Genomic DNA, 16,038 nt, shown 5'->3' on the forward strand with positions numbered 1-16,038 from the left:
AGGACAAAACGGCAACCAACAGATTGGGAAAAGATCTTTACCAATCCTACAACAGATAGAGGCCTTATATCCAAAATATACAAAGAACTCAAGAAGTTAGACCGCAGGGAGACAAATAACCCTATTAAAAAATTGGGGTTCAGAACTAAATAAAGAATTCACAGTGAGGAATGCCGAATGGCTGAGAAACACCTAAAGAAATGTTCAACATCTTTAGTCATAAGGGAAATGCAAATCAAAACAACCCTGAGATTTCACCTCACACCAGTGAGAATGGCTAAGATCAAAAACTCAGGTGACAACAAATGCTGGCGAGGATATGGAGAAAGAGGAACACTCCTCCATTGTTGGTGGGATTGCAGACTGGTAAAACCATTCTGGAAATCAGTCTGGAGGTTCCTCAGAAAATTGGACATTCCACTACCTGAGGATCCAGCTATACCTCTCTTGGGCATATACCCAAAAGATGCCCCAACATATAAAAAAGACACGTGCTCCACTATGTTCATAGCAGCCTTATTTATAATAGTCAGAAGCTGGAAAGAACCCAGATGCCCTTCAACAGAGGAATGGATACAGAAAATGTGGTACATCTACACAATGGAATATTATTCAGCTATCAAAACAATGACTTTATGAAATTCATAGACAAATGGTTGAAACTGGAAAATATCATCCTGAGTGAGGTAACCTAATCACAGAAAAACACACATGGTATGCACTCATTGATAAGTGGCTATTAGCCCAAATGCTAGAAGTACCCTAGATGCATAGAACACATGAAACTCAAGACAAATTATCAAAATGTGAATGCTTCACTCCTTCTTTAAAAGGTGAGCAAGAATACCCTTGGCAGGGAATAGAGAGGCAAAGATTAAAACAGAGACTGAAGGAACACCCATTCAGAGTCTGCCCCACATGTGGCCCATATATATACGGCCACCCAATTAGACAAGATAGATGAAGCAAAGAAGTGCAGACCGACAGGAGCCGGATGTAGATCGCTCCTGAGAGACACAGCCAGAATACTGCAAATACAGAGGCGAATGCCAGCAGCAAACCACTGAACTGAGAATAGGACCCCCGTTGAAGGAATCAGAGAAAGGACTGGAAGAGCTTGAAGGGGCTCGAGACCCCTTATGAACAACAATGTCAACCAACCAGAGCTTCCAGGGACTAAGCCACTACCCAAAGACTATACATGGACTGACCCTGGACTCTGACCTCATAGGTAGCAATGAATATCCTAGTAAGAGCACCAGTGGAAGGGGAAGCCCTGGGTCCTGCTAAGACTGAACCCCCAGTGAACTAGACTGTGGGGGGGAGGGCGGCAAGGGGGGGGAGGGTGGGGATGGGAACACCCATAAGGAAGGGGAGGGGGAGGGATTAGGGGGATGTTTGCCCGGAAACCGGGAAAGGGAATAACATTCGAAATGTAAATAAAAAATATTCAAGTTAATAAAAAAAAAAAACAAAAAAAAACACAAAACCAAACCACCTGGTTTAAGACTAGTATCAGAAAGGTTTTCAGGTACAACATATTTTTGAGAAACAGACGGAATGCCACATGAAATTCTGACTATTGGCCATTTTTGACAGTAACAGAAACCAAAGTATAGCAGCCTACTTCCTTTATACATGGTCTCTCTTTCCATAGGTTCAGTTACCCACAGCCATGATCTAAAAATAGTAAGTGGAAAATTCCAAAATAAGCAGTTAAGAAAAAATACACGCCATCCTGCATAGTGTGATAAAAGTTATGCCATGTCACCCCATCCTGCCTAGTGCATAAATTACCCCTCCACCCACAGCACCCACGAGGAGTAGCTACCTGCTTGCTCATCAGTGAGTGCTCCCTCAGTTACCAGGGTGGCTGTGGCAGCCCTGCTCAAGTGATGACCACCAATCTGAAAAGTGATGATGCCACCAGTCCTATTGTAACATTGTTGCGACCGTTCTACTCTAGTATCAGTTCCTGGTATGTATTTATGAATTAAACTTCCTCATAGCTATGTATGTGCAGGGAAAATATACACGCATGCATACATAAACATACCTAGAAGGAGTAGGGAGAGAAAAGAGTGTAGCCATTCAACAAATGTGTAAAAGAGACACCATATTCCACAGTCATGTGTAAAAATAACAAAATGGACCTATATTCCACACTATACTGAAATTAACCTGAAATAGACGAAAGGCTTAAATATAATAGGTAAAAGATCTTAATTAGTGATGTAAGTCTTTATGACTCTGAATTAGGTAGCGATTTCTCAAATGTAAAACCAAAGTAATAAAAAGGAAGTAATTCTGACACAAACTTTTGCCTGTAAAAGACACCATCAAGGAAATAAATATAACCAAGTGAATGAGGAAAAGACTAGCAAATCATTTACCTGATGAGGGCTGGTATCCAAACTACTCTTAAATTCTTAGCACTGAATGGTAAAAGACAACCTAACACAAAACAGACAAAAGGTCTGACTGGAGACATCGCTGTAGAAATGCCCCAGTGCCTTAACCCTTCAGTCATTTCCCCAGCCCCCCAGAACCTTTGTACATGGAGAAGTGGCTCATGGGACTAAGAACAGAGCAGGAGTTTCAAAACCAACACTGAGTGAATCCTGAGGAGGCAAGAACTGAACATATCCATCAGATAGGCTAGATGGTAAAAACAAGTTTTATAACCTAGAAGGAATTCTTCACTCTAACAGTTCATGTATTCACTAGTGAACACTTTACAGCATGCCTGGCACCATAGCAGACACAGACCAAACTTAAAACAAGCCAACACATTTGCAGATGACAGCTACTGCAGCAGGTTCCCACTGCCTCAACCAAGTCAGTGGCCTTTCTTGTTCTCTTACTTCGTTTCTCTGCAAGAAAGTGGGTATCAATGTTGACATATTAGTTGCTCGATGAACATTACCTTGAACAGAGCTCTGTCAAATTGTCCTACCGTGATCTGTATAGGACATTACTCTCCCAAGCCCTTCCCTGTCTCTTACATAGTTCCTTTATCCTCCAAGATTCTGTCTCAACCTCTTTCTTTCCCTTTTGCAAATGTGTTTATTCTGAAGGAATTCACTATGAATTCCAAAATGTAAAGCCATAATCCTAACTTTTCCCCTAAACTCTTTGTCTTATCCCCAACACCAGCTGTTTATTTCTTTTTTACGTTTATCACCTCAAACCTGAAAATGAAACTCATTTTCACCTTCCACACCCTGCCTTTGTAGACTCATTCTCTCAAACTTTGGCTTTGACCTAAAACCTCTAAACCCAAGGATGTAGTTGAGCCAGTAGGGTCAGAATGTGGAGACAAAGGGACTCTTCTCTTTATACAGATAGACGGCCTCCACAGGGAAGCCGCACCTCTCAGAGCTTGGTAAACAACAGAATAATCTCAAATGCTTTAAAAGTCAACAACAGTAAAACATGTGGAAACTACTACTTAGAGTGATTTTTAAGAGAAAAATTTCAACTATGCAATATTCAGGTATGGCTGACATACCACAAAAGTATGGATAACATGTCACATGTTCACACCTAGCACCCAGTGCTCCTGCCGTCACTCTCAGAGTTGTGTGTTCATACAGTCATTTCACTTAACAACAGGAGTACGCCCTGAAACTGCAGTGCCAGCAACTCTGCTGTGTGAACATCAACGTAAACCCACAGTTAAGATGTGACGCCATGGCTAGGCAATGCAGTCTTATGGGAGCATACTTTATGCAGCCATCATGGGCCCCACTTCTTGTATTCCCCTCCATTTAACTTGTTTGGTCTCTACTACTTGAATGTTTTCTGCTATTTGGCCATCTGTTTCTCTCTGTGTGTTTCTCTCTCTCTCTCTCTCTCTCTCTCTCTCTCTCTCTCTCTCTCTCATCTTTCTCTCTCTCTCTCATCTTTTAACCAAGTCCCCTAACAAATTATTATGTGTCCAAGTTGGTTGGTGCAGGTCTCATGTACCCAGGGTATATAATACCAGCATACGAACACCTAGTACGTGACTGCATTAGTGTGCTTTTACATTTCATTGCAGTAATCATGGTTTGTAATGATTAAGTAAGCATAAAACACATGTAATACTGGGGCTGGAGAGATGGCTCAGTAGTTAAGAGCATTTGCTTCTCTTGCAGAGGACCAGGGTTTTGACGGCTCATAAATCTGTAACTCCAATTCTAGGAGATGGAGCACCCTTTTCTGGCTTCCATGAGTACTGCATACACTCACATACATGAAATAACTTATAAATATACATTCAATATTGCCTTGAATGTTTGAAACTTTATAAGTAAACGGTGGTTATAGTTGTTCAAATGTCCTTAATGATACTGAACTGTTACCTAAACTTGTTTAAATTATAAGTTTTGTTGTACATATAGCCTACCACAGTTTTTAGTCAAAAGATTTGTCTTTCATGTTAATATCTCATCATTTTTGCTATAAATATATGACCTTAACTGGTTGCCATTTATTTCATTTCTTCTTGTCTTAAATATTTTACACATCTCAAAGTGCAAACATTACTCTTAGAGTACAAGAGCAAATGCTCTGCTTTACTCGGTACTAACTGGCTGTCAATGAGATGGCTCCTCCCCTCTTCTGAGTTCTTCCTGCTTTGGTTCCAGGCAGCATATCATATCACCAGCACCATTTTAATACTTCTTGGCCACAGTACTTGCTGCTGGAGAAAAAACTGCTTGGCATTAAGAACTCTGGCCTTCCCCGTAGTAAGCTACCAAGGCTTTTGGACAGAGCAGAGTCAGTACTTTCGCTTGGGGTTAGAAATCCGTGCCATGAAGCAGAACCTAAAGTCTTGACCACTGAAGAGCACTATTGTTTTGGATCCTTAATACCTCCCAAAGGCCAGTGTTAAAAAACCTTGGCGTTCAGGGTTCTGCTGCTGGGGACTGAAGGGACCTTCAAGAGGGGCCTAGTGGCAGGTCTTTAGGTCACTGGCGGTTATGCCTTTAAGGGTGATTGTGGGAATGAACCCAGCTCCCCGCTCACTCTTTGGCTTTCTGGATCCTAATGTAAGAGGTTTTGTTCTTGCCTCACCACAGGCCCAAAATAAGCAGGCCAAACCAATCCAGAACCTCCAAAACTAAGAGCTAAAAATAAACCTCTTTATGAACTGACTGTCCCCAATATTTTGTATAACATTTTAAAAAAAAATCTGGCATGACATTATACTATGCCCATGCTACTCAACTCCCCACCTGTTTTGTTTGTTTGTTTGTTTGTTTTGTTTTGTTTTACCTTTTTATCTGGGAGTGATCAATACCTTGGCCCAGAAATATAGCCACGGTGCCATGGTGATGTGTAGCTCAGTTCACCAATACTACTGACCAGCATCTTAAACAAACTTTCAAGCTATCTACCTAGTCTCCAGACAGAGATCATTTAGAGAACTTCTGATCTTTTAGTACTGCAAAGTTTTCTGTTACGATTAGGACTTGTGGGCCTTTTTAAAGATTTGCTTTAATGTGGTTTGTGGATGGCTCAGCTGTAAAAACACTTACCATACAAGATGAGGGCCTAAGTTTGGACTCGACAGCCAGCCTGTGACTGTAAAACAGCGCTCCCTCGATGAGCTGGGAACCCAGCTACAAACAGAGACCACATCTCAAACAAGATGGAAACCAAGGACTTCAAGTCCTCTGACCTGCACACATGTGTGAGTGTGAGTGTGTGTGTGTGTGTGTGTGTGTGTGTGTGTGTGTGTGTGTGTGTGTGTGTATACATGTGCACATACGCTACATGCATGCATCATGCACAAATAAAGGAAATGGATGAGGGCCAGTAAGGGCTCAGTGGGGAAGGTCCTTGCTGACAGATCTGATGCTGGAGTTTTGATCCTCAGGATCCACACAGTGAAAGAAGTGAACTGGCTCCTGTATTTTGGCACACACCTTCTTACTAACCCTCCAAAGAAAATATATAATAAAAACCTGTAACTAAACAGATGAAAAGACCAGAATAAAATTACTAAAGACATTAAAATTTATATTTTTCCAATGAAGAAACTATCTGTGCAGTAATCTCAGAAAGTACTTAAATCTTCAATAAAATGTGACTTAACCCAATCCAAATGGTCTATTGAAAGCTTTCCCCACATCTAGGTTTATTTGACTCTTAAGTTTTCCTTTAGCATATCATTTAGATTTGACTAAAACCTTAATGGCTTTCCGGAGTTTTACTTTTGCTTGTTAATAACCACCCTACTGCTGCTCATGAGACAAACTCTTACACTATTAACAAAAGAGCTTTCTGAAAGTAGCATTAACCATCTGTAGCATTTCATTCTTGAACAAATAAATCAATAAAGAGCTGGATGTGTTTATATTTTTCATTAGAGCAGTTCATGAAAGGTCTTAATGGGGCAAATAAATCAATAAAAGATGAGATGTGTTTGCATGTCTGCTAACCACAATTTAAGAACGGTCTTAATGCCAGGTTCTTAAGATGCAGAAGCTTCTCCATGAACACTGCAGCTGTAGCAACATTACTTACTCCACATGACTTAATGTGGAGCTGGAACGGCTCCGACTGATTCTTCCTCAGCAGTCTCCTATTTCCTTCGGTGCAGGTTTCCAGTTTCATAAGGAGAATAGATATAATGAGATGCCCATCCTTGCACACTTATACACCAATACGAGGGGTAGCAAAGCAACACATGCATCTAACCTATATGTATGCATTTCTGTAGCACAGAGAAACCAAGACTCAGTGAGCTCTGCACCACTCAAATACACAAAAACAGGAGACTGGGCTAGGATTCCAGGGAATGAGTTTCCTGGGAAGTGGCCAGGAAGAAACTGCCCTGCTTAAGTACTAAAGTGAGGGGCTTATCAGACAGCACGGCAGGCACATTCAGGTATGTGACTGTGGCAGCAGCAAAGGCTACCAGCCAGTGCAGATGGTGGACAAGGCACTGCTAATGCCAGTTCTAGTATCTTAGAGGATTCAACTATCTTGATGTCATTCAAAGTCTGATTTGGCTAACACTACAGAGTGTTACCTTGATCCAGTGTGTTGTTAATGTTCCACTAAAGGTAAGTACCAGGTAAGCTGAGGGATCACTACTATGACCAAGAAGAAATGTATACCCTTTTGGTGGCTGTAGCAACAGGAGTAGGAGCTATGTGGCACAAGCTCAGGAAGACAGGGTTGAGAAGTTGGTGTTTTGTTTGTTGATTGTTTGGTGTGTTTTTTGTTTTTTAAACAGAGACTCAATTTCACAGCATGAGACCCTAAGAGGAAAGCTCTAAAGCTGGACATTTCAGAAAGTCTCAGCAGGTGGAAAAGCAAGGTGGAAAGGTAAATATAAATGGGAAGTAAAAGTGAGCAAATCAGGTCTTGTGAAAGGTCAGAACGATGAACCAGCACAGAAGTAATCAGCACAAGTGACTCAGACTTCAAAAAGCTGGTCGAGGAGACAAGTCAAGACCTGCAAAAATGCCAGCAAAAGGAATGGCTTCGTGGTGAGGTTTACAGCAGAAAGGGAACTTGCTAGGTGATAAAGGGTGATTCACAGAAAGCAGAACATCTTGGCCCTTAGTTCTAGCAACAGGGACAACCTTCAGGTTAAATGGACAACTAACAATACTTAATTCATTCAAGTCTGTCTATTCATCAAGTAATTTCTACCAATAGAATTGGGAAATAAAGTCTCTGAACTAAAGTGAATTTTATGAATTACACGAGATGAAGTCTGAAAGAATGGAGATAATTACTGCTGCACTCTGCAGAATGCAGAGTGATTCGTGGACTCTACCACTACAGGCCTGCTGTCGCTCTCCAACAGATTTTGAAAAGAACTCTTAGGGGTATGGAGGAAAAAAAGAGCCTGATCATAAGAGAACTGTATACCCATATCAAAAAAAAGCACAGAAATATGTAAAGAATAACTTAAAATTTGTACATACTTCTAATAAATACATACATTTGATACATTTGTATCATACAGCATTCTCATCTCAGTTAAAGCTCTTTGTGAATATAATTTACAAGTTCCACAGTGGTTTAACACATGGAGGCAAGAGCAATTATGTAACCATAAAGAATGACACAAGTGGAGGGGGAGGGGTTAGGAGGATGTTGGCCTGGAAACCGGGAAAGGTAATAACAATTAAAATGTAAATAAGAAATACCCAATTTGATAAATATAGAGAAAAAAAGAAAAGAAAAAAAAAGAATGACACAAGTGGGCTGGAGAGATGGCTCAGCCTTTAAGGCTAGGCTCACAACCAAATATATAAGAATGACACAGTTGATGGTGATGGTTATAGCGCATGAAATCTAACAGTGGAAAGCAACCAAGCAGCGTGCACTAATTTACTCCTTCCGTGCGTGAATAAATACTTCCTGTCTACAGTGTATACACCTGGCCTACTGCTGGGCATACAGCCATGAGTAGTATATGCCCCTGCCCTGTTGGGCCTCACCTCTAAATGGGAAAAGAGACAATAAAAATAATGATAAACACTAAGAAGAAAAATCAAGAGGAAAGAGTATAGGTAGTGATTTGAGATGCTGAGACTTTAACAGAGGTAACCAGAGGTCCACAGCACACTTCACTCTGACCCCTCCAGAGAAGATATCAGATTCATCTCAGTGAAGACACGAAGAGGGAGGAAAAGCATATGGACAGACGAAAGAAAAGCTTCTCAGGCAGAGAGAGCCACATATAAGGCCCTTGAGGAGGGAGCATGCCCAGAGTGTTAAAGAAACAGGAGATGGCCAGTGTGACCAGAACAGCATGGGAGGAAGGGGGAAGCAGAAGGAACTAGAAGAATGGAAGGCTTCCAAAAGGCTTTGGGTCACATAAGACTCTGCCCCTTTATCCCAGTGAGCCTGGAAGCCACTGGAGGGTTCTGAGGACGGGAGAGCTGTGCATTAATGTAGGCATAAACAAGATCATTATGGTTCCCCAACAGAGAACAGACTGAAGCGGAGAGAGCAAGCAGAGGAAGATGGACCATAGCAATCAAAGGCTAATAAATGCGTGAAAGCCTTCACACAAAATGTTTCTTCAATCTTAAAGGCAGTTGCTAATAACGGATACATTTTAAAATAACTTGATGGCTCCAGCACAGAGGCACCCTGCTCACAGGCCAGGGCAAAGGAGGATGGTGTAGACTGCATTAGTCTACTCTTTTTTTTTTTTCCCCCTTGTGCTTGAAGCATTTTAACAAAGTTTTTTTTTTTTCAAGATACATGATAGAGACACTGAATTCAACAAGGAATTACTTTTAAAAAAGTCCAAGAAGCTGAAGTGCTATAGCAAAACAACAGGAAAAAACTACCAAGTCCCATATTTGGTTCCAAAATGCCAAGTGAACAGTACAAAATAGACCAACCCTAGATGACCATCACAAGGAGTGAACAGCCTGGAGTTTTAATACACTACAGCAAAGTCAGTGGTGAGACTGCCAAAGACTTACAGCAAACTCAGTTCCTAAGGCTTAGGAAGGAAAATGGAGGGAGGTGATTGTTTCAGGCACAGGCTGCTGATACCTGCTACTATCTGCAGTTCTAGAAGCCCGTTCCAATGCAGCCTGTGTTCAGCCATCTCCAACTACATTATCTAAGGAGTGGATTAGGGAGCTAGAGATGCCATAGCAGGAAGAAATAAATGCTGGAGAAACAAGTAGTAAAATCTAGTGGTCTTTCTTCTTCCTTCTCCATTCCCACTGAGGTAAAGATATTACCACTTGCCCACTCACCTAAGGCTGAGAACAGTCCATAATGCTCCCCTCTCCCTCTCCTGTCGCATCTATAGAAAAGCATCCCTCGTGACTGCTTTCTCCTCCCTCACAATGGTGACAGCCTTCCTTGCCCTGGTGACACGTTTTCCTTTGAGACCAGGGTATCTAGCATCTCTTTTCTCCTCACAGCACCAAAGTAACTTAATGCAACACATTAAGGCAAAAGGCTAGTTTTTCTGTAAAGCGGAGTTGGGATTAGGCCTGAGTAGTGTGGAAGACCCTCTGCTTCTATGGACGGTAGGATGTGAGCATGCAACACCTTGAAGTGCTGCAGCCATTGTTCATACCCAGAGATGGAGGGTGGAGATGGATGAGTCACTGTGAGAAGGGCACAGTACAAAGCTGAGTTCTGATGAGACAATCTATGGCTCAAACCTCCCTGGACACCAGTTCTAACCATCTTTTCACTTACACAGTACAATAAATCCCTTCCTGTCAGACAACTCAGGCTAAACCTTCTCCCACTTAAATGACCTCAAGGACACTGACTTAGTGATGCTCATGGTATCTCACCTAGAGGTGACAACAACCTCCTGCCTGAAGAACATTCTCCATGGAGCCTCCACACCACTCTCATCCTGAAACCGACTGTCTGTCTTCTAACTTATGATGAGTAGGGTAAAATCCAGATTCCTCAACTATAGCAGAGAAATATTTCCACAATTTGGTCTCAACATCTTTGGTCTCAGATCTTAAAACTCTTACGCCTTTTTCAACACTATGTTTTCTCTACCTGAAACTTCCTCCCACTGGATGGTTAATGACCTCAACCTGCATGTCATTCTTTAATTACAGGGTCTTAAGGGTGAGGGCCAGGAGATGAGAAGATAAAAAAAGATACGAAAGCTGGGGTCAGGAGGTCTTGCAATGTCTTATGCCAAGGAAGCATATTAGGAAATACAATATCTTATATACAGTTTTTCTTGAAAGGGAATTGGGAATGATGTCAGCAAGAGATATCATGCAATGAGAAATAGTCAGCAGGAAGCTAATCTAGCAATTTGGGACAGACACCATAGCCCCTTAGGATGGGAAGAGTTGGGTTCTCAGGATATTAAACCACAGCTATTATGATTCTGCCAAGTATATTCCTGTTTTAGAGAAGGTGCCATATTCCTCCTCAGGGCCTAGGGGAATCTCAGGTCAGGTCCTAGTCCTCAAAAGTTAAAAAAAAAAAAGGGTGTGTGTGTGAAACAAACATACACACATGGGGGTGGGGGGTGTGTTTAGAGTTGCTTCTTCATTTCAGCCAAAGAATGCAAGGTTGATTTAATATCTATAAATCAATTAATGTAAATATAATATCAATGGAATTAAAAGCAAACCACACAATCATCTTGATAGTAGAAAAGCATTTGGTAAAAATCAATAACCAATATATGATCAAAACAGTCAACAAACTATAAACAGAAGGAAATTTTCTTAGTCTGATAAAAGACAGCTAAGTCACCCCTACCCACACTATACTTACAGGTATAAGAAATATCTTAAGATCAGAAATAAGATAAAATATTGGCTTTTATCCCATCTATTCTACACTTGTATTAGAGACTCAAGTTAACCAAAAAAAAAAAAAAAAAAAAAAAAAAAAAGGAACAAAAGGGATGCTGACCAGAACAAAATGTAAAGCCATGTCATTTGAAGAGAACACGATTATGTTCAAAAATCTAATAAACTAGTTCAGCAAGGTCAGAATACAGGATCAATTCATAAGTGTCATGTATCCGTGGTCTAGCAAAGAAAAGCCTCAAAATAAAACTATTAATTCAATTCATAATATAGCATAAAGAGAAAATAAGGATCCGTTTAACAAAATAAGGTTTAAACACCAAAAATCAAAAGTTCCTCAAAAGAAAAAGATTTAGATAATTAAAAACCCTGTGTTTACAGAGTGAAAGCTTAACACTGGTAAGGCAGCAATATTCTCAAAACTGACTCGAAACAATCAAGCAAAGTCCCAGCAAACTCTTCGTTGCTATTGTTTCCTTTCAGGAAACAATGAAATGATCATAAAATTACCAAAGAAATGCTAGTCACAGGACACAGAAAATCCTAAACTGTTTTACAAAAGGAAAAACTTAGGAGATTGCAACGTCATGGTTTCAAAAGAACCATGTGTAGCCTACTGGAACAGAACAAAGAATATAAGCATGACCTCATGTTTATAGCTAACTGAGTTTTCACAAGGATGTCAAAACTAATTCAGAGAGAAAGAGCTGCTTTTTAATAAATGGTGCCAGAACAGCTACACACCCCAATATGGAGTCGGACTATTTCCTCTTATCATATGTCAAAAAAAATAACCTCAAAGGCTCAAAGATATAAATACAGGATCATAAACAATAGAACTTACACACATAGGAATAAATCTTTATATGCGACAAAGATTTGTCTTGTCTCTGAAGCTAAAGGCAATAATAGAAAAAAAAAAGAACTTCAGCAAAATTTAAAACTTTCTTCTTTTGAAGAGAGTGAGCGTGACACCCTGATTAGGGGAGGACAATGCACTACTGAGTGGAGTGTGCACCATGTCAACGAACCAAAAAAAAAAAAAAAAAAAAAAACAAGTTCTCCATTCTTAAACGATTTAAACAAACTTTTCTCTACAGCAGGGAGAAATGCAAAAAAGCAAAAAGCAAATACACACACACACACACACACACACACACACATTTCTTAATGCCATCTGCCATCTGTCACCAGAGAGATCAAAATACAATCACAAGGAGACACCACTTTTGACTCATTTGGATGGCTGTAATCAGAATGACAGGTAATCAATGCCCTGAAGGGAAAACAAAACAAAACAAAAACAAAACAAAACAAAACAAAAACAAAAAACTAGCCCTGTGTATCTACACCAGCTGCAAGGAAACATGAGACCAAAGAAAGACTCACAGATCCAGAACTGCAGAGTCCTTTATCTGGGACTTACTAACAGAAGTTTGGTGGCCAAAACAGCAAAAAGCCTGGTGCCTCTCCATTATCTGGGTCAGAAGAAGGTGGCTTTTAAAAAAAAAGCCTTATTTATTTATATTTTATGTGAGAACACTGTAGCTGTCTTCAGACACACCAGAAGAGGGCATTGGATACCATTACAGATGGCTGTGAGCCACCGTGTGGTTGCTGGGATTTGAACTTGGGACCTCTTGAAGAGCAGTCAGTACTCTTAACTATTGAGCCATCTCTCCAGCCCAGAAGGGGGCTTTTTTTAACCATTAAGACATGTTTTCTCCAAATTCAGGAACATGCGATGCTTGTCTCAGGCTAATGCCAGAAATGGCAGGCACATTCACATAGCGCGCCAGACTCTGCTCGTACAATCGCACACTCTAAAGATTTTCTCTACAAACTATGCCAGGAAGCCCACCAGGCTTACTCAAGGGCGATCATGTGGTTGGGACCCAAGATGGACACAGTCATTTCAACCTTGCCACTGCAACTGGTAAGATGTAGGGAAATCAAAACTTTCACATACTGCTGGTAGGCCTATAAAGTGGAAGAGTTGCTTTGTTCACTGTCTGGCAGTTTCTCAAAAAGTGAAATGTAACTATATGACTAAGAAATCATGCTTAGTTCTAATCACAAATGTACCACACAGAAATCTTTAAACAAATGGTAGCCTTATTCCTAAGAGCTGAAAGGCAAAACAACCCAGATGTCCATCAACTAACAAAGAGATCAGAAAAATGTGGCCCATCAACACAAGCTACTATTCAGCCACTAAAAGGGATACAGTACAAACTAGAAGATAAATAGACCTTGAGACTGTATGCTTGTGTAAAGCCAGTCAGAAAGTGCATAGGTGATCTTCCAGACATAGAAAGAGAAGACTGGTTGCCCTTGCTAAAGATGGAGAAATGAGGAGACTACCTTTGGGAGATGATGAAATGTTTTAAAACTTATTAGGCTGGTGGCTACACACCTGTAGATATACAAAAATAAAATTGATTTGTGTGCTTAAATAGACAAATTACATGTTATATGTATCAGATTGGGGGGGGGGAGGGGAGAAAAAACCAGACTGCTGCATATGCACATCTTCAGTGTTCCCAGTGTAGACCAGAATGAATACCAGCAACAAACACCTTGGTGGCTGTCAAGACATGGTAGCATATCTGTTTTCCTCTACTAAACCAGGAGTCCTCCTAGTCGGGGATTTAACTCCTGCTCCTTGGAATTCAGTCCAAGTCTACACACTTTGTATGACATGTGACAGGATGTACCATTACTGTTAGTCAACACTACCCTTAAATGGCCCTGAGGGAAGCTTTACCTCAATTGGGGTCAGCAGGCAAGGTCTAAGGTATATCAGAGCAGAAACTTGAATGATGAGAGGAAAGCAAGAGATGAGCATTTCAGTAATGAAGAAAACAGACAAGGCAAGGACCTCAAGGCGGGAACACTGGCCACCAGTACCTGGGCTGTCAAGGTACGGAGTCACACCTACAACGTAGTTTATACTCTCCAGAGCACTCAGGAGGGGCATCTTCTACTCACGTACAATAGCATTTCTTTAAGATATTTCAATTAGGCGAAAGGGGGTTTTAGAACTCTTCACTGATTAGGATTACCTCAGATTTACTCTTTTTCAAGACAAAAACCACGGAAAGGAAAAAAAATGAGCAAAACTTTTTGAATTTTGGAATGACGGAAAGTGCAGCTTAACAAGCACAGCTCATCAAACGCATTCTGCAGGCAGAATAATGTGCTCAACCTGCCTTCAGCCCCTAGAGCATGGCGCTCTGCATTTATAGTACTTTTAATCTCTAATGCTCCGGAGGATGGAAGGACAGCCAATATGCACAAATTCAAAGAGGATTACAGTTCAAAGGGAGCTGTCCAGCAACCAACAGGCTGAAATCAGAGGAGACGGCTCACAAACAGTTCGCATGGCTCAAGGACATTGCGCGGATTATTCACAAGGCAAAGTTACCAGCAGAACTTAGTGAACAACAGCAAATTGTTCCAGTCCCTTCTCCCAGGTCCAGGCATTTACAGATTCTGTAAAACTGCTAGGATGTAGTAGTCAAAGGGGCTGACTTTGAAACATTCTCTTGTAAAAAACCAAGAATAACAGCCATGAGGAGAGCAGTAACTTGTTTATTTCCACCTCAGGAACAAAAATGTTTTAAAATGTGGTTTTGTTGTTTTGAAACTGAGTTTTACTATGTAGCCCTAGCTGGCCTGTAATTCATTAAGCAGACCAGGCTGGCCTTGGACTTAGTGGTCCTCCTGACTCTAGAACAGTAGCACTGTAGGCGTTTACCACCCCAGCTCAAGTTGTACTGTAAGAGGCAACAAGAGTCTGAACCAGTGAGCGCCCAAAACCAAGATGAAACTCCACTATCAACTAAGATTACTACAGATACATGGCAGAACGGGGAAACCTACTAACTCTAAGTTCAGGCACAGGTGACAAGATGTAAGGCAAGCCACTGAGGGGAAGAGTGTGGGCCTGGGAGGCCATGACCGCCGGAGAGCTCCGCGGCTGCCCAGTCGGCGCTCACCTTCCGGGCCCGGTGGCGGCTCTGGCCGCTTCCCGCGGGACAAGAAGGCCTTGGGCAGCAGCAGCGACACGGCCAGGACGAGCCCAGAGGCCAGCGCCACTCTCTGTACTGTGGAGTACGCCATGGCTGCGTACGGCGGGGCCGAACCGGAACCGGAACCGCAACGCCCAAGCCGGCTCACACCCGACCCGCAGGCTGAGCGGACGGCGGCGCGCGAGGGACAAGAAGAGAGCTCCCTCCACTCTGCCAAAGTGCCCCAGGGCGATGCGGTGTAAGCCAACAGCAAGCTTCTGTCTCCTAGTTTGCCTACGTCATCCAGCTGTCATCCAGGCCCGGGCATCCTAGCACCTAAACCTGGCAGTTTTGCACTTCTCTCCATTCCTGCTCACCACCCAACCCTAAACCCTTTCCTTCTTTGTGGAAGAAACTCACTTTTCTAACTTCCATTCATGCACTTCCCAAACTCAGAACTATTGAGCTATTGCCATAGCTTAAAGCCTTCTAGGACCTACCATAACCTTCGGAACAACATCGAAGGTCTTTCCCTGACCTCAAGACCCTGCGTGCGCTACTCTTACCAATGTTCTTTAGAAACTGGAGGACACATTATTTGCTACCAATTTTCTTGTTTCAAGTGGACGTTTACTCACCCTGTTCCCTCTACCTGGATAATTCCTGTAGTCATCCTCACCTGTCAAAAGTTCACCAGAAGAAACAGCTTAGAACAACTATCCTTAAGAAACGTTTTCAGCCCG

At 41.7% G+C, this 16,038-nt stretch overlaps 1 protein-coding gene across 2 annotated transcripts in view; it reads right to left on the reverse strand.

Moving 5' to 3' along the window:
• Ric3 (RIC3 acetylcholine receptor chaperone) overlaps nt 1-15,409 on the reverse strand; it is a 55,731-nt gene extending 40,322 nt beyond the window's left edge. For both annotated transcript variants that reach the window (NM_001277069.1, NM_001115045.3), the window contains 1 exon segment: nt 15,284-15,409. In NM_001277069.1, coding sequence (NP_001263998.1) covers nt 15,284-15,407 — 124 coding nt within the window. In that variant the 5' untranslated portion in view covers nt 15,408-15,409.
• Nucleotides 15,410-16,038: the final 629 nt, after the last annotated feature.

This window comes from Rattus norvegicus, chromosome 1 (genome assembly GCF_021556685.1).
Source record: "Rattus norvegicus strain SHRSP/BbbUtx chromosome 1, alternate assembly SHRSP_T2T, whole genome shotgun sequence".
NCBI classification, from domain to species: domain Eukaryota; kingdom Metazoa; phylum Chordata; class Mammalia; order Rodentia; family Muridae; genus Rattus; species Rattus norvegicus.